This window comes from Anolis sagrei, chromosome 1 (genome assembly GCF_037176765.1).
Source record: "Anolis sagrei isolate rAnoSag1 chromosome 1, rAnoSag1.mat, whole genome shotgun sequence".
Classification (NCBI taxonomy): Eukaryota; Metazoa; Chordata; class Lepidosauria; order Squamata; family Dactyloidae; genus Anolis; species Anolis sagrei.
Window position 1 is genome coordinate 140,181,075 of NC_090021.1, and position 22,480 is coordinate 140,203,554.

Below are 22,480 nucleotides of genomic sequence, written 5' to 3' on the forward strand. Positions count from 1 at the left end.
TAAAAAAAAAAAAAAAAGTTGGGAACCACTACCTTAAATAAACAAACCAACCCCCTAGACTTTATGACTGATTGCTGAGGCTTCATGATCTAAGAGTTTGGTGTGGACAATACAGAGCCTTGTTTGTGTTGACCTCATCTTTGTGGATTGTGTGCAGGCCTCCCTTGCTCTTTTTCAATAAGCCTTAAAGAATTGCTTATTCCAGATGGCTTTTAATAACCATACTAATTTTTTCAATGTGTTTATTGCTGTGGCGTTTAATATACTTTGTTATTTTAAACTTATATTTTATTTTGTGAACTGCCAGGAGAGGTCTCACCTTGAAGAGTGATATAGGAATATTGTCATAATAAGATAAAAGATCATCCCGTTATATGAATCAAGGTGACAAAGTGCATGAGCTTATTCCAATTTCAAGACATTTTTATTTTGGAAAACTAGTGCATGGAATCCGTTTTCAATACCCCCTAACAAAATCTTTCAAAAATAGACATGGTCCTTCTACACTAGGTTCGAACAGTGAAAGTCCTCCTGGCATTGAAGGTGATTCCACAGGTTCTCTTCCCCCACTAACCCCAACGGGTTGTCGAAATAGATGAAATAATGTGGAAAGTAGTGCAGGAAACTGCAGGGGCAAGAAAAAAAGCATCCCAAATCTCCTCCCTTTGTGTTGTATCAGCAGGAAACCCTGCTGGATCAAAGGCCTTTTGCGGAGGGCAGGTCAGGTCATGATCCAACCCACTCTAAATTAGCAAAGATTGGGCTTGAAAACTCACAACTTATTTTGTTTTCTTTGGCTGTTAAAGTCCAGCGCCTATTTGTTCAGGCTCTATAAATAGCACGTTCACAACTTTTTCCTGTTGAATAGAAGCAGGAATGTCATGAGCCAAGCATTCTTTCACTGTCTGACACTACCACAAATGGAAAGGAGATTGCCAAAGAAGGCTTTGTCCGTATGGCACTAGTGATTTTGAGGGGAAAGGGGTGCCAATACCTTTAGTTTGCTTGCTAAGCAAAGCCATTGACAATCTAGCATGGTGTCCTTTTATAATTTTGTATTCCTCTATTTTCCTAAGTCTCTGTTTTTACAGTTTTCTTTTTACTGAAAAATTACTAAGCAACTGGTCATGACAATATCCAAGAGGGGCATATCCTGGTGGGGACCTGAACCCAAGCCCTTCTGGGTTCAGATCCCCACCAGATATCATTTTACAAAACTAAAATGAAAATGAAAATGGGGAAACCATGACCAAAAGTCTGTTGACTTCGACAGTCACCAACCATATGTATATGAATGGGGCTGAGAGGAGCGGTATACAAATGTAGCAAGCAAACAAATAAGTAAATAAATAAATTGTACATTTGGGTACCATTTTAATAATTCCTATAAGGTTTTTTGTTTATTCGTTGAATTGTTGCCAACTCTTTGTGACCTCATGGACCAGCCCACATCAGAACTCCCTGTCAGCTGTCACCACTCTCAGCTCCTTCAAGATCAAGCCAATCACTTTAAGGATAACATCCACTCATCTTGCCCTTGGTCTGCCTCTGTTCCTTTTTTTCCTTCCATTTTCCCAGGCATCATTATATTCTCCAAGCTTTCCTGTCTTCTCATTATGTGGTCAAAGTACTTCATCTTTGTCTCTAATATCCTTCCCTCCAATGAGCAGTCGGGCATTATTTCCTGGAGGATGGACTGGTTTGATCTTCTTGTGGTCCAAGGCACTCTCAGAATTTTCCTCCAGCACCACAGTTCAAAAACGTCTATCTTCCTTCGCTCAACCTCCGTTATGGTCCAGCTCTCATTACTATGGGGAATACCTTTGCTATAACTATGCAGATCTTCATTGCTCGTGTGATGTTTCTACTCATCAATATTTTATCGAGACTGGACATTGCTCTCCTCCCAAGAAGTCTTCTGATTTCACGGCTGCAGTCTGCGTCTATCGTAATCTTTGCGCCTAGAAATACAAAGTCTGTCACTGCCTCCATTGCCAGTTATCAATCAGTCTAGTTGCTATAATCTTTTTTATGTTTAACTGCAACCCAGTTTTTGCACTTTCTTCTTTCACCTTGGTTAGAAGGCTCCTCAGCTCCTCTTCACTTTCAGCCAAGCTACAGTACCTACAAGGTATCAACACTATAACGCTTCAGGTTCAGAAACATGTTTTTCTTCCTGTTGTGGTCACTCATATAGATAGGTAGATAGATAGATAGATAGATAGATAGATAGATACGTTGCATGAAATCTTTAACATAGTTATTAATCATCTTGTCTCGTAACACCCACTAATTCACATTTAGATGACATCTTTTATTGAATTGAGATGTTTTATATAAAATATATAGGATTTATTTACAGACAAATTACTTGCAATTATTAGAACCACAGTCCAGTGAATTTCAAAATGAAACCAAGTTTTCAATGCTATTTACATTAGCGATTACAAGTGTAACTGCATCACTGCAGCATTTAGATTTTTTTTTTTTTACAAACATTATCAGGCTCAAGATTGTTTCATTTACTCGCTGATCTGATGTGGAAAACATTCATTCATCACATGTGCAAATACTTGGAAATTGCCATGAATTAAAATATCTATGACATATTTCTCTGTGATAGATTCAGAATACATTGGCTATCATTGAAGTCAACAAGACAAGACAACCATAATTTAGATGCCACTGATTAAAATGGGACTCACTGCTGATCCCTGTATGTGTGGAAAAGATTGAGGTTTCCTAAACCCAGGCTTATAGGATACATTTCCCTTGGTGCTGCCGTAAAGAGGTGAACTAGGAATCATAAAATAACACGGATACCACAGGGCAGATCCTAAGTTCCATTGAAAGGTACAGAATAGTTTAAAATGCTTCAATTCAGTCTGGAACGACCTATGGACAAAGTCCCTTGATCTCTGAAGAACCTGATGCTTCTGGATCATCAGAAGCCATAAGGTTTAGTGCACTTTCATTTTTTGAAAAGTAAAAGAAAAGAAAAATATGCTAAATGCCATTTTAACTGACATTTCACTGCAGACATTTCGCTTTCCATTGTATGAAGGGAAATGATGGACAGAGCTTGAAACAATAACTATTTGGATTTCATTCATGCACTGCAATTCCAATGCCATAAATGAGGACAGAAGGAAATGCAAGCAACATCTATCCCCTCAATCTCATCTTCATCGGCAAGTTTGTGTATTGTTTTGGATTGGTTCTAGGAGAGAAAAATAATAACTTCTTTGTGTCTCCATCTTCCTCCTGCTCCACATTGGGAAAGATTGAACAGCTCTATTGGGGAGTCCTGTTGAGATGATCTAGCTCCTCCATATAATTTAAAATCCTGAGATAGTGGACACATTCGGGCTTCCATCCTACAAGGCCAGAGGAAATAGTTATTCTATGCAAGATCAATACTTGCAAATGTATTTGGCTAATGATTTAGATTTTCCAACTGTAGGACATCAGATTTCCATTTCTGTTGAAAACCTGATGTGGCATCATGGCTTGAGCACTGGACTACTCAAACTCTGAAGAACAGGGTTTGAATCCTCACTCAGACATGAAACCCATTGAGAATGAACTTGGGTAAACCACACTCTTTGATATCAGAAAGCCATACGATATGACCACCCTCCATAAATCAGAAACTACTAAAAGGCTGCACAATAACAACAACAAGAAACCATGGGCAAGATGGGATACATCCAACTACTGGGATTTTAACCATATTAGGCTAAAGTCTCACTCTGAAGGGTTTTTTCCCCCAAATTGGCAAGGAAAAGAATGTCAGCACAATGCCAAGCATGTTAAGCCACTAAAAGCACGAAGTGTTTTGGGTTTACCCTGTTTATTTTTTTCATCAACACCACAAATAGTTACTGTGCTTTACCCCTTTCCCAACAAGCCTGAATGTTATCACAATGTTTTTTTCAAATATATAAATAAGTTAAATTCAATTTTAAATCCCAATCTTGCTCTTGCATCTGTCAAATAACATGCTCAATCCTGTACATAAACAAGCAGTTTAATCCCTCTAAAACCAACAAGATTTCAGCCAAGTAACTTTGCACCCATCTGTAGTCCAACTGCATGAGTGCCATTAGCATAAAAACCACATGGTCGGTGCCTACCTATCATGACTGTATTCTGATTGTAAACAGTGAGAGTATCATAAGGAATGTTTCTGATGAAAAGATTAGGAGAGAAGTGCTTGAACTTGATGAGGCGATCTGTGCAATAGTGTTTCTGGATCTTTATATTTATTGTCAGGATTCATCACAGCTGCATATACTTCGCTGTAAGCTCTGCAGACAAGTTCTGTGGACAGTTTTATTATCTGCTGTCTAAAACAAATAAACAAATGGCAATAAATGAAAAGTCTGCATTGAAAACTCAAAACCCACATATCTATTTAAGAAAGAGGACCTATCTCTGGAGAAAATAGGAATAGGATAGAAAAAGGTCCTGCTGCTCCCACCCCACCTGCCATTTATTACAATGGCCAAACAGGGCAACTATGTCATTCCCTTATTATACTAGACCTAGAACCACCAGCCTATGTGTTAGGATAAAGAAGCGATATTGTGAGGCAGGGGCTGGGAGGGCAGCACAATGTGCCATGCGACCCCTGAGCCCTTTCCTCTTACTCACACACAGTCATTCCCCACAGCAAAGCATTGCCACCTCTTTGCTAGTGGAAATCCCCCCTAATGTTTTTTTTAATCAAATGTTTAACAATTAAAAACACACAAAAAGAAAAGTCACAATACTTATGAGAACATAAACACAGACATACTTACACAACTTAACAAACTCAAATATACATCTCTATAACTTTAAAAGTATCAACATACACACAAGTCAGTTCTAAAAGTGGATTTTCAGATTCTCTTTTGTCAGTTTCTCTAAACATTTAACATTCTTTCTTCCACTTTATAGTCAACAAATTGATTACTTCTGCTTCTGAAACTTCAAAATTTGAATGCAAAACAAGGAAACAGAGCTCCAAGTTCTGATCAGTTAATTCATGTCAGGAAATCAATCATACTCCAACCTGACTTCCAAGATCAACTATGAGAAGGAAGGCATGCAGTGGGCTCAGCCTTCAGGGCAAGGATCCATTTTTGTCCCAGGAATTGTGTTGTACTCCCAAACCTAACTGGTGGGCTGGCTAATGTGAGAGGCAGCCCTATGGAGAAAGGTCCCTTCTACACTGCCATAAAATCTAGTTCAAAGGAGATAATATGGATTTTGTATGGCAGTGTAGAAGGGACCAAAGTCCTTTATGGGTTTCTAACTGTGAATGCCCCTGACTTATTAACTGAAAGTAAAAACTCCTCAAGTACCCTTTTGCTGCCCTGAAGATGCCATTCCCTGGCACAGCATGCATTCTTAGAAGTTAGCAACAAGGGTGTGGTGACTTTGATCAAAACTCTAAGACATTTCTCACATCTGGGCCAGTGACTACGCTTTGCAAAATGTCCACCCACAGAGACAAAATGATGGCCAATAATTTCTGAGAATACTTACTTAACAGCAGTGCTCAGGAGAAAATTTATCTGTGGCATTAGCAGGCTGTCGGGTGCTGATAAATAACGATCAAATTGGACCTATATTAAATATCAGAAGAACATTAGGTAGTATGTTTGTGAGAGAAACAGAGAGACAGAGACCCAATGTATATATAGTTTATAGGTTTTTTTGCCAACATGTGATTCTGCTGGCAGCATTCAAAATTCAAAAACACTAATTTTAAAAATTGCCTTTAAATCACCCTCGAGGGCAGTGGTTCCCAACCTTTGGGCCACGGACCAACAGTGGTCTGCAAGAACTAAAATATGGTCAGCAAAGCCAAAACCTTGTAAAATACAACTCCCAGGATGGCACTGCACTGAGCCAGGGATAGTTCAATTTCACAGTGTCAATGCAACCTGTGTTTTCAAAGCAAAGAGTATCCTGGTTTACCATGGTAGACTTTTAGAGTGAAGCCAACAGCAGCTCCTTGCTAGGAAAGGCAGGAAGGGGAAAGAGCAGAAAGGAAGAGCAGAGAAGAAAGAAAGAAAAAAAAAGGAGGAGGAGGAGCCCTTTGGAGCCTGCCTCTTTCTGCCTGAACTCACGGTGTGTCTCCTTTGCAAAATGCTGGAGATGGAAAAGGCTGGCCCGTGGGAGCTTGGGTGAGGCGCAGCTTGTTTCCCTCCTTCTTTCCTTCTTAAATAATAATAATAATAATAATAATAATAATAATAATAATAATACATCACACAGTCCTAGACACTTGGGAAGTGTCTGACATGTGATCCAATTCAACAGCCAGCAGTGTCTGCTGTGGACTCATCTTGTTGTGTTTCAAATTATTATTATTAATAATAATAATAATAATAATAATAATAATAATAATAGATTGCAGAGAAACAACAGGAAAAGCTGACACAATATGAGGATTTAAAGATCAAACTGCAAAGACTCTGGCACAAGCCAGTAAAGGTGGTCCCAGGGGTGATCGGCACACTGGGTGCCATGCCTGAAGACCTTGGCCTGCACTTAAACACAAACACAAGTCCTAGACGGTGTGATAAATCGGCAAATAATGCGTGCAGATCCCAGTAAGGTGGCCTTCTGCAGCTGGCAGATGGTAATTTTGTCAGCGCCAATTGTGTTTAAGTGCACGCCAAGGTCTTCAGGCAGTGCACCCAGTGTGCCGATCACCCCTGGGAAGCGTCCGACGTGTGATCCAATACAACAGCCAGCAGAGTGATCTTGTCTGCTGTGGACTCATCTTGTTGTGTTTCAAATAATAATAATAATAATAATAATAATAATAATAATAATAATAATAATATACTTTCTTTCCTTCTTATCCTCCCTTATTTTCTTCCTGCCCTTCCTCCTTATTTTCGTCCCACCCTCCCCTCCTTCCTTCCCTCCTCTCTCCCTCCAGCACTTCTAACTTGCCTCCTTCTCTCCCTCCTTCCTTCCTTGGCCCCCTCCTTGGCAATAATATTAGCCCCAGAATTACCCAACTTGTAAAGAAGATGCAAGTTCAAAAATCACATTGATGCAAACCAAATTAAATTTTCTATTTAAAATGTTCTTTTCTATATTATAATAATACTCTTGATTCATATTAATATGATGTTTAACGAATATATTAAAAGTTTTGATTAAAGTTTATTTTTAGATTAACACAGTTTATTGTTCTTGAACCTTGTGAGCTCCTGCTAACAACAGAAAAATCAAAGTGGTCCCTGGGCAAAATAAAGTTGGGAACTACTGCTCTAGGGTATATTTGGGGGGCTGTTCCTGAGGAAATATAGATCTAGGAGAGGCCTTTAAAAAAACTGGGAGTGAAAGGGGAGTAATTTTAGCTCATTGTTAAAAACAAAGGCATCTCTTTGGCATAAATGACTCAGAGGCTTTTTTCTGGTGGGAGTGGATTTTGTTTTTGGTAGGGAGAGGCTAACAAGACTCTCAAGCTTTCGAGGTTCTCACCACTAAACTAGAAGCATATTCTCTCCACAATGTGCTTTAAAAGTTTTGGGAGATGAGGTGAGGAGATAAGGTCACAGTATGTCTGCTGGTCCCTGTCTCACTTTCAACAAAAGTGAGAGGAGGTAGAGAAAGGTGCTTCTTCTTCCGTGATTGCACTGCTCAGTATATCTTTTGAGGTCAACAGAGAAATGCAATATGAAATCAACTCTAGGGCAGGGAGTAGGAAGACCACATCAGCCTCTTGCAAGATCTGAGAGGACTGGAACCCAGCTATTTTTTTCTTGCACCTTCCTACGTTTCCCTCCTTGATTTTTTAAAATCAACTCTCCCTTTTTTCTTTTTTGGTTTTACTAAAAGCCCTTTGGGGTTCTGGGAAGATCTTCATCTTGGGACTAGCATGTCTGAGAGCCTTTTCAATTGATCCCTAGTTTGGGGGGCTGAGAGACTCAAGAATAGTCTTGGGGGAGCCCACAGGAGGCCTGTGGTTTGCACTTTTCCCACCTCTGCAGCCAGGTAGCTCTTCACCAGTCTTGGCTCTTTCCCATGAATTATTCTATGGCTCACATTATTTCGTACAGGAAACTTAATCCTGCTCCTTACCTCTAACCTTTATGTATGCAAGATCCGTTCTTTATTTCTCTAGCTCCAATTAAAGCAGTACTAATTACAAATTACACACCAGAAGGGCTGATTTGATCAGAATGGAATTTGGTGAGCATCAATTTTTACATTTCTAAGGCCACTTCTCCACTGTCCTTTTATCCCAGAATCTAATCTCAGGTAATCTACTTTGAACTGGAATATACGAGTCTCCACTGACATATAACCTGGGATAAGCAATAATCTGGTATCATGTCCTGGAGTATAATGACAGTATAGAAGGATCCTAAGATAACATTACGTATACCCAAGGTAATTATCTGTGCCATGAAATTTCTACCATTTTGTAAAAATTGCTTTGCCAATCTGTTCCAGCATGATTAATCTCTTTCATACTTTTGTGGACATCTCAATGTTTGTTACTATTGTGAGGTAGGCCAAAAAGAAGAGAATCACCACAATGTCACTAAATTGGTTGACATGAAATCCCCTTTCATTTTTATGCCCCAAATCTAACTACCAACTAATCAGATGCAACTGAAATAACTATATACAACTGGAACCTTGATTTTACCATTTTACTATATAAGAAATATCATTTTACTATGCCATTGTATTTCATGGGACTTGAATATCCACAGATTTTGGTATCCGCAGAGGGTCCTGGAATCAAGCCCCAGCAGAAACCAAGAGCCCATTGTATTTACTTCCTCTTTTGTCTCGCCTCCCTTCCCTTCCCTTTCTGTCTCAATTCTCCCTTTTACATTTTAGATAAATCTTTTGGAAATAGGATATGTCCTTTTTTTACCCTACGAAGCAACATAAACAGTGGTGCCATCTGCAGCACCAACATTTTCATTACCCTACTGCCCCCAAACAGCGTTTTTAAAAATATAACATAGTTCAAAGATGAAATGTCAATATCTTACCATTGCAGCTTTTAAGGACATGGCATCCATACTTGGAATATTTGCCAGGGGACCCTAAAAATATAGCAAAACTAATTAAATACATACATATTGTAAGTGTACATGTGTGTGCGTGTGTGTGTATGATTGCTAAAATCTAAGTACACTATATATCAAAGCAAATCCATGGAATTTTGCATTTGTTATATTGATTAAGTCCTTTCAATGTGTTTAACTCATGCACCAGATATTATTTATTTACTTACTTATTTAAAGCTTCTTCCTTCCCCTCATGAGGTAAAAGAGCCTCCCAAAATAGTTTACAAGATCAATACGACAGTGCTCCCCTTAAGTTCTCCAAAAGATGCATAGCCATGTTTTGTCTGATCCTCTCGCCTTCTAGTTCTTTCTGCCCCTCATAACCTGACTGAAAGATGCCCTTCTCTTCCTTCCCTTTTGAATGGCTGAAGCTTCTCATGTGACTCACATAGATCTAGAACACCATTATTTTCTCCACCTCAGGAACACAAAAACTAGATCCACGTGTTACATTTCCTGTCCATGGAACCATTCTTCTGTACAATCCCACAGGAATATGTGTTTTTTTCCTTGGGTATTGCATGTACTTAAGTCTGTTCTACACTCTCACGAAATACAAATTACCCTTTATATACATTTATTTCTCTTCTCCACTCTTATCCTCCAATAGTCAATGTATGTTATTTTACTTTATGCATGTTTTTATGCCATCGAATTGCTGCCTATCTGTGAAACCACTCTGAGTCCCTTTCGGAGTGAGAAGGGAGGAATATAAATGTAGTAAAAATAATAATAAAAAGGACACTGGTAAATAATAGTTTTTCATTACGAAGCAGTTTTATATGTAAACTTGAGATTAAGGTTAAAGCACTCATACAAGCCAGGGTTGTAGAACAGTTTCAATGCAAGTTTGATTTGGTTAACGGACCAAGTTTGTCAATACGGCAACAAAGTAAACAGGTACAAAGCATGGCATTAGCAAACTTTATAATGCCAAGGTCTCTGGCTTGTAGTACCTATCTGAATGTATCTTCCTCTATGACCCACCTCAGACGTTAAGATCATTGGGGGAGGCCCTGCTCTCGATCCCACCCCCCTCGCAAGCACGACTTGGTGGGACAAGAGACAGGGCCTTCTCAATGGTGGCCTCTCGTCTACAGAACTCCCTCCCCAGTGAAGTTAGATCTGCCCCATCCCTCCTGACTTTCAGGAAAAAACTGAAAACATGGCCCTGGGATCAGGCTTTCGGTCAATAACAGGAGTAGCGCAATATGAGACTACAAATCAACATAATGACTTGGATTGGCTCTGGAATATGATTTGGATTATGCAATTTTAATTGAGGTTTTAATGCTATGTTTTTAATAGGTTTGGTTTTAACATTTTTGTTTATTTATCCATGTATTAATATAAGGCATTGAATTGTTGCCTTTGTAAGGCTGCCCTGAGTTCTCTTCAGGGTTGATAAGGGCGATATATAAATGGGGTAAATAAATAAATATATCAAATGCTATTTATGAATGTTAGGTATGAACATTAATATATGAAAAAACATTTGAACCAGATGGATTTTAAAAAGCAAAATGAATATTGGGATTCCAAAATTAGCTCTATTATCTCTGCATACTCTGGGGGCTTTGGCTGCAGTTTCTTGGAATCCTAAAGTTTCAAAGACATGTTTTTGCCTTTCAGAGTATAATAATAATGATAATGATAATAGTTTATTTTTAACTCACCCGCTCTCTCCCCAAAAGGGCTTCCAAACAAAAACCATAAAATTGGCAAACATTCAATTGGCAACATAAAATTGGCAAACATAACACTGCAGATCCCAATAAATTTAATCATTTCAAATTATTCGTTGCAACACTGAAGGAACCCCAGCAGTATACAGACATATACTTATAACTTTATTTAGCATTCTAACAGCATGTTATCAGATCACAGCATAATTACATAATAACAGCAATCTACTCAAAGAAACACAGAAATTGGTGGGATTCAGGATTTCCAAAATTACAGCTTACCTGTTCTGGCTTGTGTTGCTGTACAACATTATATATGTAGCTGAGTCCCACTCTAGTTAAAACATAAGAGGCTTGCTCATTTATAAGGGTATCAAGATGTGCTTCAATCTGAAATAAACACAATATGTTTAGTTATTGAGATTGTATTCAAAGTAACGGTTCATTATGGAAAGAAAATTGGGACTATGAAAACTAGTGTAATGTAACAAAAAGATGTTAAATATAGTACAAAATTCAACTTTTTTCACTCTTAAAGAAGACTTTAGACTTTAAGTTTTTTAAAAGTGCTTCCTCTATGTTTCTAATGATGTTAGCTTTTCCTCCTTGTCAATAAAGAATCTATCTAACAATGATTTGTGTACTTTTAATAGTTTATGGATTTAAGGAATACACTTAAGTTGTTACAAAAAGTGTTGCAGGACGACTCGCAAAAAAAAATATATTCTGCAGTGTCATAAACTTTTCCCATGTTTTTATGATAGAACCAACTAGGAAAAAATATTTATAACCCAGGAACAAAAATAATGTTACATAGTGTAATAGATTAGTGTGTGTGTGTGTGTTTGGGGGGGGGGGGGGGGGATTAATGGTATTTAAGATTCCTGAACACGTATTTTCTCAAGGCTCCCTTTATGCCAGAGAGGAAATAATGCAGCCCTGCCAATGTTGTTAAGCAACATCTCCAAGTATTCCTCACCACTAGCTCTGCTTACTTTGAAAACATTTGGAAAGAACTAGACACATCCTTACTCCTTGTCTTCTTCTTCAGTGTACTGAAAATGTCTACCTTGTGGCAGGGAGACTGTGGGGCTTCAAAGGTAGGAACTTGGAGGGGAGAACTGAGAGATATTGTACAGGTTAAGTGTCTTTTATCCAAATTGCTTGGGACAGAAGTGTTCAGGATTTTAGATTTTTTTTCCAGATTTTGGGATATCTGTATTACATATATGTAAATGAGATTATTGCAGATGAGAACCAAATCTAAACATAAGTTCATGTATGTTTCCTATGCACCATATGCACACAACCTGAAGGTATTTTTATACATGATTAATAATGATTTAGGGCCCCCAGTGGCAGAGCAGGTTAGACCACTGAGCTGCTGAACTTGCTGACCGAAAGGTCGGTAGTTCAAATCTGGGGATTAGCTCCTGCTGTTAGGCCCAGCTTCTGGCAGCCTAGCAATTTGAAAACATGCAAATGTGAGTAGATCAATGGATACCACTCTCGTGGGAAGGTAACAGCGCTCCATGCAGTCATGCTGGCCACATGACCTTGGAGACGTCTATGGACAGCACCAATTCTCCGGCTTAGAAACTGAGATGAGCACCACCCCCCAGAGTTGGACATGACTAGACTTAATGTCAGAGGGAACCTTTAATTTTATCTTAATAATGATTTGGTGCACAAAACATAATTTGTTTGCACTGAACCATCACAAAGCAAAGGCACCACTATCTCAGCCACCCAAGTGGACTATTGTGGAGTATTTTGATTTCAGAACTCCAGATAAGGAATGCTCAACTTGTAGCTACAGCATCAGAGCTATATCTCTCAGTGCAGGATATTTCAAGTAGAATCCTACATTATTGAATCACCTACAATAACATCCCTGCTATACATCCATCTACAAATTCCTATCATAGGAATATTTAAAGTTAAAGAAAGTTGAAAGTGCAATGACCCGGGACTGTTTACGGACAATGAGTATATCTTTGTGTGATATGTGATGTCGTTTTATGTGCTGTGTTTAATAATGTTTAATGTTTTATCAGGGGAGGTTCAATTTTTATCAATGGCATTGAATTGTTGCCAACACTGTGAACCACCCTGAGTCCCCTTTGGGGTTGAGAAGGGTGGTATATAAATACCGCAGACAAATAATATTAAATAGTGTCTATGACTGCCTGCTCTATTTCTATAATATATTAATTATTACACCGAAAAATCCCATTGATTAGTTGGATGTCTATTTGCACCACTCAGGCCCCTTCCAAGCAGTTGAATAAAATCCCACAATATCTGCTTTGAACTAGGATATATAGCAGTGTGGACTCAGATAGCCCAATTCAAAGCAGATATTGTGGGTTATTCTGCCTTGATATTCTGGGTTATATGGCTGTGTGAAAGGGCTCATAGTTGTGAAAACCACTAGATATCTGGTTCCAAAAAAGGACTGATTCAAAATATGTAAAACTGTGCAACGCATCTACTCCTGAGAGGAATGGCATAAAATAGAGATGGAGATTCGATCCACAAAAGCAAATGGTGGATTACGACAGCATTTTGTGTGGCCGTTCATTTAAAAATAGCTCATGCTGCAGGAATGGCTGAGCTTTACATTTCCCTGCTTCACTGCCTTGGGTTTCTTTTATCTTAACTCCCCATTAATGAAGTTTTTTGTGGTTGTATGCACCTGCATGTTGACTTTATATATAAAGCTGTGAGGATACACACATTTATGTTTTATTTCCTGTTAATGTTTAATGGCAAAGAAAACACCAGGAGGTTGACTTTGGACATTTACCTGATACTGTAACATTTCAAGCCGTTTATCTGTGAATTCAAACAGAGCTAGTGTTGTCTTCATCATATGAAGTGAATTCACCATGAAGGTTGCCATGTCAGCAGATCCTAAGTTACTAGCAGAGACAGTGCACATCTGTAGCAGCGGATCCAGCACACAGGAGAGGACCTGAAGGGAAGAGGGGAGGCAGAGATAAAAGAGCACACATAAAAGAATTATTGTACCCAATGACAAGTCTCAGCTATTTCTCATTGTACCAACTTCCCAAAGAAGAGGAGATAAGATTGAGGAAATCGTATTAAGTCTCTTAGCAGAGACTGAGGCCCCTTCTCCTCTGCCATATAATCCAGATTATCGAAGCAGATAATCCACATTTCTGCTTTGAACTCGATTGTATGAGTCTACACTGCCATATAATCCAGTTCAAAACAGATAATCTGGATTTTATATGGCAGTGTAGAAGGATATAATGCTGTCAATGATTTAAGGAATTTACTCTGTATTAGGTCAGTGATGAGTGATGCTTGGTTAGAAAAGGGATGCTGCAAAAGGAACTTGTGAGGCTATGTTGCATCAGAAAAGAAGGCCCCTTCCATGCTGCCCTATATCCCAGGATCTCATCCCAGATTATCTTATCTCAAATTATCTGGCAATAGACACTTATGTTATCCAGTTTAAAGTAGATAATCTGGATCAGATCCTGGGATCTAGGGCAGTGTGGAAGCGGGCCAAAGACACTTGGAAGTCATGTCTGGAAGTCATGCTTGGAAGTCATGTCCAAAGGTACTCAGAGAAAAGGACAGGTTTGATCAACTGGGGCCTCTTCCACACAACTATATAAAATCCACATTGAAGTGGATTATATGGCAGTGTGGAGTCAGATAATAATAATAATAATAATAATACTTTATTTATACCCCACTACCATCTCCCCAAGGGACTCGGTGCAGCTTACATGAGGCCGAGCCCACAATACATCAGCAAAAAACAACAACAGCAGTAATACAAACAATAAAATAAAACTCATAACAAAAAATAGGCAGTAAACATCGACAATAACACAATAACATTTAAAAACCAGTGGCTGGGCCAAATGTAATAGTTAAAATTTTAAAAATAATGCTGGACAAGACCAGGTGAAATATAACTAGGATAGAATTTCGGGGAAAAATGGGGCGTACAGACAGTTCTAGATCACTAATAAAGTGCAATTAGGGACATATTGCTGGGAGTTTCCTTATTCTGGGAAGGCACACTGAAATCTAGTTCAAAGCAGATATTGTGGATTATCTGCCATGATATTTTGGGTTATATGGCTGTTTGGAAGGGCTCTGGGATGCATATTAAATACAATATACACATCCCAAGAAATATGGATATCCAAGATGTGGACATGTTCACATTCTGTTGGCTGCAAAGTCTTACTTTCAGGGCTGTGCTTTTAAACACAGAATCACAGACTTTAATTATCACAGTTATAGTTATGTGTCTTTGAGTTATTTTTTACTTCTGTGACCCTACGACGAACCTATCATAGTGTGCCTTGAAGTTGTTTCAGACTTAGGGGTGGTCTTCTCCGCAGACTACTTCAACCAGAGAAGTCAGCAATAGCAGAGCACCTGATGAACCAACCTAGACACAGCATATGCTCGACCACTCTGACAATCACTGTGTCAGACTACACAGAGAAGCCATTGAAATCCACAAGCATGTGGACAATTTCAACAGAAAGGAGGAAACCATGAAAATGAACAAAATCTGGCTACCAGTATTAAAAAAAACTCTAAAATTACAACAGCAAAACAACAGAGGGAAAACAATCAGGGACATCTAATCACCTCTCAACAAAAGATTGCCCCAGGCACCAACAAGCCACACCAAACAACTGCCAGGCCATCAAATGCTAGTCAAGGTGGTCAGTTGAAACATTCACACCTAACTCCAGCTTTTTCCAGTTCTTTTACCACCCTGGTCATTCCACAGATATATAATCCCAATTTTCCTAGTTCCAACAGACCTCACTACCTCTGAGGATGCTTGCCATAGATGCAGGCGAAACGTCAGGAGAGAATGCCTCTAGAACATGGCCATATAGCCCGAAAAAACCTACAACAACCCAGTGATTCCAGCCATGAAAGCTTTCGACAATAAACGGTAGTTTTTTTCTGAAAAACAAGGGAATAGACTATAGAATCCTAGAGATAGAAGAGACCTTGTGGGCCATCCAACCCCCTGCCAAGAAGCAGGAAAATCACATTCAAAGCACCCCTGGCAGATGGCCATCCAAGCCTCTGTTTAATAGCTTCCAAAGAAGAAGCATCCACCACACTCCGGGGTAGAGAGTTCCACTGCTGAACAGCTTTCACGGTTAGGAGGTTCTTCCTCATGTTCAGGTGGAATCTCCTTTCCTGTAGTTTGAAGCCATTTTCCCATTGCGTCCTAGTTTCCAGAGCAGCAGAAAACAAGCTTTCTCTCTCCTCCCTATGACTTCCCCTCACATATTTATACATGGCCCTCATCATGTCTCTTTCTCAACTTTCTCTTCTGCAGGCTAAACATGCCCAGCTCTTTAAGCCGTTCCTTATAGGGCTTGTTCTCAGGGTAGTAAGAGAAAGAGTAAAAATGCTCTCTGGCATGAATAGACCTGATTCTTCGGCCAGAGAGTTATAGCTTGGTAATGATAGATTCACGAAAGTGTAGCCATGAATGTACCTGTACAAAGTCAGCTTGACGAGTATCCAAAGGAATAACGCAGGAGTCATGAGATGCTAGAACCTCACGCAGCAGGGCAAGTGTTTGGTTCAGTGCAGAGCTTGGGCCAAGGTCTGCAGGTGGCAATTCAATCTGCAAAACAAACAATAATGAATACTGTAATAAAACAAGCTCAGAAGCTCTGGACATATTGAGGGCGTGGACCTAATAACATATAGAAGGAGCATGTTTCTCAAAACCTCACTTATGTATTGTATATAGCAGCAGGCATGGGCAAAATTTGGCCCTCCAGGTGTTTTGGATTTCAGTTCCCACAATTCCTAACAGCCTTCTAGCAGTGGTAACATGTGAGAGAAAGTGGCACAAGTAAGACAGTCAGCATTATGCTGGTCTATGATTGTAATAAATTACTCACTGATTGATCAGTGAACTTGGATCTGCTGGTTCAAGACTGTTGATGAGCTAAGGAATCTGTTTTTAAAGAGTCTGTATTGCATAGTATTTAAGCTATAATCCAATGCCATCTTGTAATACAGAAGATCAATATTTGAACTTTCTGTGTTCAAATATTGTGCTTTCATATTGTTCTGGTGTATTTATTTATACTGTTTCTTGTATTTTATCTTATTTTCTTAAATTTTATTGTTTTATTTTTATATTGTATACTTGCATTGTTGTACTGCTGGGTTTGGTTGGCCTCATGTAAGCCGCCCCGAGTCCCCTTGGGGAGACGGTGGCGGGGTATAAATAAAGTTTTATTATATTATTATATCAGTTGACACACAAATATCAAGACTTTTCTATGGCAGCAGAAGAGAAAACCACTCATTTGTAAAACATACCTTATCCATCAGTTTACTTGCATGAAGGCCCAAACTATTGAAGAATATCTTTTTACTCAACAGATGCATCTCTTCTATGGTTGTTAAGAGCACAGCAGCACTGTTCCCCACAATATTACTGAAAAAAATGAAGACAAGGGACAGAAAATACCTGAGATATTTATTTTCTTGTATTCAGCACTTTAAAACAGCTGATTTAAATCCTTTCTATTGTGCACCATATTTTTTCCTGTTATCAAATATACAGTTTTGAAGTTAGGTCCTAAAAATGGAGAGGGGAAATGCGTTTTCTCCAGATGTTGTTGGACTGCAAATCCACCACAGCCACTGGTGACAGATAGTGGGAGCTGCAGTCTAAGAACATCAGAGGGACCACACATTCTCCACTCATGTTTTGATCCCTATCAGCATCATATTCATAAATTGGGTAAGGGCCCAAGTGAGGACCTAGAAATTTTTTCAAAATAAGATGCTAATCTGGAAATACCTTATGAACTTTGTGCTATAATGCCTAGATATATTTAAATTCAACTATCAACAACGGGAAGAAAAGGTTTTTTAAAAAGTATGGGTGTTTTTTCTTAATAAAAATAGCACTTTGGGAGATGATCATTATTTTTTCTCTTCAAACTAACAGTCTTCGCACTGAAATCCCAAGGGGAAAAGGGTATTTTATTTTCAGTTTTGCATTTTGCTTACCTGATGGTATGGTGATAGAATTTAAGAAGATTAGAAATTTTGTATAGAAGAACTGCTCCTGGTTCAGCCACTATCACCTGTTCAATTCTAACCTGATGAAATACAATGAGAAACAAAGAAACACGTGTTTAATTTGTAGGGTATTTTTTAAAAGTTCAATTTAATTCATCATCTATCTAAAAATCAATTACAAGAAAATATGGCTATTTTAGATTCTAAGACTCTTCCACTATGACCAGCAACCTATGGAGAAAATGTTCTAAATCTATGATGGTGGTGGTGATGGTGGTGATGATGATGTATCTAGTTCTCCATCTCCCCCTAAAAATGGGTCTCAAAACAACTCACTTTTAAAAAACAAAAACAAAACAAGCAATTAAAATATACCAAAAGTGAGCATTGAAATTGAATTAAACCATTAATGGTATTTTTAAAAAATCACACCCTTGCTAAAAGAATTTTAAAAGATATGTAACACAGTTCAGTTCAAAACAACACTGCACCTCTATGGATCTGAGATTTGTGGTTTTCAAGTTCCTGCAGACCTAGGTGGCAACCAGAACAGAATTTTAAGAACTATCTTGGGAGCGCCACATTGCACCAGCTATGGAGTTTGCAGCTGGAAATGAGCTCACAGCCTAGCTCATGAAGATCAGTCTGTTTATCTCTATCTTTAATTTTTGGTAAAGTCTATAAGGAATACCAGAAACCATCTAAGAAAAATTATATTTTCTGGAACAACTGGCTCTTAGCTTCTAATAAAAATATATATTAGTGTCAAAATATCACATGTCTTCTTTATTCATCTGGTTTTTGGAAATTTATTTTTCCCAGAAAGACAAGTTTCCATCAAATAAAAAAATTCAAACTATATGTTCATGCAAGAAAAAAATTTCCTATTCCACCTCAGTTTAAATTTCCTCATAGTATAATTTATTTACACACCTTATAGGCTCAGAAGATACTTTTAAATTGAAAAGTTTTGTTTCAGGGAGTTTAACTAGGTTCCAGCTAATGCTCTCCGCAATTAGCCTAAGTCTCCTTGCCATTTACATTATGGTTCCTGTGGCCTGGATAACACTGACAACCTCCCTCACTATTTGTTTATTTGTTCTTTGTTACAGGAAATTAGAGAAAAATACTTTGTGGGCATTTAAAAATAACTGGTCTGGCTGTCAAAACACATAAATTTTACTTTTTAATAAAGATTCTAGTATCGCTAAAGAGCTGCACCTTCGTTAATAGCACTAGTCTCACTGCTCACTGGCTTTTTTTGTATATTTGAATTTTTTTTGGTATGTTTAGAATATTAAAAGTATATTGGAATTTCCACATTATAATTTAACTCTGTTATTTGCTATTTGCTTTATCCCTTTGTTTTTACATTGTGATGACCTATGGCGATAAAGAATTAAAACCTGAACGGAACTATTCCCTGACCTGCCTTTCGACTGACTAGGAACATTAAATGATGCTTAAGAGTTCAACATCATGACAGCATCAGAAAGCATTGTGGTCATTTACCATGATTAATAATATTATCATGTTGTTGATAATGATAATAATAATTCACAGGTTCTCTACATGTAATAGTTTATGCTCTACCTTGAGAGGTCGGCAAACACCTTCTGTGATATGTCCAACCACTTCTTGCATGTTTTCTTCTACTCCTGCAAGTAAACACACAATGGATATTGTTCAAAGCACCTGAGCATACATGTTAACGCTGGTCACAAAAGCAAACACAATGGAAGCAACTCAACCACTTCATGGATTGCAGGAGAACTATGATTTATTTATTCATTCAAGTAAACATACATTTGCAAGTGTTTGTTGCATACAGTGCAATACTTTCTATCTATTAATGTTCCATAATCTTTTATCTGATAATATATTTCCTTTAAGGGGTCATAGTCTACTATCTAAATAATACATATAAAAATATCATATACTCTTACTTTACATCCGCTTCCTCCTTGTCTACAGTCTTAAAGGATCAACGCCCCCATATTTAACATGCTTGAGCTTTCACATTTGAGTTCGACAAGATCAATATCACTATCAGTACTACTCCAATATCAGGAGTACCGATACAGAAAAAAATTGAAGACAAACTGGTAATTGCTTCTCATCACATTACGTAACGAAATCACATCCACATTTCTTATAACTGAGTAATACCTTCAGTAGTTATGTACTTTAACAGGGCTTCCAGGTGCTCTTTTTCAGAAGCTGTAGCTTGATGCAGCCATGCCAACATATCTCCTACATATCTGAAACCAAGAACCATGACATGTTAATTTTATTGTTTTATGCATTTAAAATTAATTTAAACTACTAGTACGGCAGTGAAGAAGATGAGCAGAATAAAACAACAGAATTCAATAAAAATAACCATTATAAATAAGATCAGCAGCAAAATACAAGAAAGAACGAAAGGCCAATACATAGATTATCTTAGCAACAAAAAAGCACTTTTACAACTGTTGTACCTTAAAGGATCATGGGAATGCATTTCGATGGGTCGGGGGGTGCCTCCGGGACCACCTCTGGTGAGAGCATCTATGAAACCACGGACCACAGCACTTCTTCTGGCAGTTGCAAACTCATCAAGAGTGTATCTACAATCGAAAGAAATATCATTTTATGGGTATGGAAACCTGCTGCACAAAAAACTTCCTGGGCAAAAGACCCTCTTAATTTAAAGTTCTTAATTTAAAATATATGTTATTGTCTACAAATTATGTTTTGGTTTTTGCAAGCATGTTCGGCATTGAATTTTGCCACGATTATGTTGGAAACCACTTTGAGTCCCCTCAGGATGAGAAAAACAGTATATAAATTAAGTAAGTAAGTAAATAAATAATTAATTAAGATGGCACAAAATTTTCAAATTGAGCAAGTATTAAATTACTCAAGGTCTATACTGGACCGAGTTTTTGCTATTTTTTGCATCAGCAACACATTTTCCCACTTGGCAGAAGAGCATGATTAGTCCCTATAATATTGCTCCCAGAGTAGATGTGGAAGCAAGTTGGTATAAGGAAAAAATGCATTAGTCTATTTTAATATCAAGTAGATAAGTCTGGTGTGTACAGTTGCTCCAGTCATTTTTATGTTCCTAAAAGACTCAAGTCTCCTGTAAGAGTTGGTTTCTTTCTTGAACTGTGAAACACTTGAGTGCTTGTTGCTTCTGAATCCTAATAAAAAAATACATTTGCCTCTGGCAAAATAGTTGGCAACTGCTTTTGAGATGGCCTTGTTCCTATATTACCATCCATATTATGTATGCTATTGCAATGAGTAGTTATTTAATTTTTGGACTAGTCTGGAAGCAATATAACAGAGGCCTATCACTCACATTTTTTTTCTAGTGTGAAGGATTGAAAAAGAAACAGAGAACTGAATCTGAGAATGATTCAAAAGCGCTTCCACATATATTGCTCTCAAAGGATAGTGTGTCATGAAACCACAAATAAAAGTACAATTTTTCAGTGTATTTCAGTATGGCAGGTTCGATCTATACAAGGGTACTTCATTACTGCCACCTTGTGGCCAATATCAAGCACTCCTTGGAAGTTTCTCATACTGAATAGGTCTTAAGTCCAATTGTTCAAGTGGGGGCTCTCATTTCTGAGAAGCATAAAAGCAACAAACCCATAGGGTGTTGTGTGGCTTCCAGGCTGTATGGCCATGGTCGAGTAGCATTTTCTCCTGATGTTTCACCTGCACCTGTTGCTGGCATCTTCAGAGGATCGACAATATTATTTATTTATTTATTTATTTATTTACAGTATTTATATACCGCCTTTCTCACCCCTGGGGGGACTCAAAGCAGATTACACATAAATAATGGCAAAATTCAATGCCTTACATTGGGCACCGATACGATGCCAATACAAACAATTACAATAGTAAAACCACAATTAAACATAAATAATAATTAAAACAATACATCAACAAGCATTAAAACAATAAAACAATACAATAAATCCATATTTTCCTATTGGTTATGACAGACAAGAGCAGGCAGGGGGACCCATATATGGCTCACAAGCTGATGTTGCCTATCAAATTATTAGAATAAGAATCTTTGATAAATGCCTTTAATATTTTACTCTTTTGTCTCTTCCCCCTTTGCCAAACTTGATGTAATTTTTAAGGAACTTTCTGACATGTTGTGGATATGATGGGGCAAAGTCATGGAGCGCAGAAAGGACTTTCAAGGATAGAAAATGGGCATGAACACCAGTAATACAGTTCTTTGGACTGGCCATGAGATGCTGTGAAGTCTGCTTTCAAGGACCAGGGCTTCCCCTATCTAATGCTCTCAATAGAGGCCTAGCAACTTGCAGACCGACTTATTAAACTAAACTAAACTAAAATAAAGATAAAATGGGTAGAACCTGATGTTATAAGAGATAGCATCCTGTGTCTCTTTTCCTTCTACCTGGGAACAGCTGCATGATGCCATGAGTGTGAACTGCAAGCAAGTACGCAAAGCCTACTGATATTATAGGTTGTCATTCTAAATGTTAGCAGGAAGAAGCAATGGAAATGTGGAGTGACGTAAGTCATAGGTCTCTTGAGACACTTTATCTCGCCATGAACCTGTAACGTTTTAGTTTAGGT

The 22,480-nt window shown here is 38.1% G+C and overlaps 1 protein-coding gene across 1 annotated transcript in view; it reads right to left on the minus strand.

Annotated features, from left to right (window-relative positions):
• Positions 1–2,293: 2,293 nt before the first annotated feature.
• Positions 2,294–22,480, minus strand: part of COG6 (component of oligomeric golgi complex 6) — a 36,546-nt gene continuing 16,359 nt past the window's right edge. Inside the window, exons 9-19 of the mRNA XM_067468909.1 lie at positions 20,341–20,469; positions 20,030–20,121; positions 19,454–19,518; positions 17,849–17,940; positions 17,150–17,267; positions 16,308–16,439; positions 13,596–13,763; positions 11,069–11,176; positions 9,024–9,077; positions 5,536–5,615; positions 2,294–4,349 (exon numbers count right to left, since the gene is read on the minus strand). Coding sequence (XP_067325010.1) covers positions 4,202–4,349; positions 5,536–5,615; positions 9,024–9,077; positions 11,069–11,176; positions 13,596–13,763; positions 16,308–16,439; positions 17,150–17,267; positions 17,849–17,940; positions 19,454–19,518; positions 20,030–20,121; positions 20,341–20,469 — 1,186 coding nt within the window. The 3' untranslated portion in view covers positions 2,294–4,201. The remainder of the gene's footprint in view (positions 4,350–5,535; positions 5,616–9,023; positions 9,078–11,068; positions 11,177–13,595; positions 13,764–16,307; positions 16,440–17,149; positions 17,268–17,848; positions 17,941–19,453; positions 19,519–20,029; positions 20,122–20,340; positions 20,470–22,480) is intronic.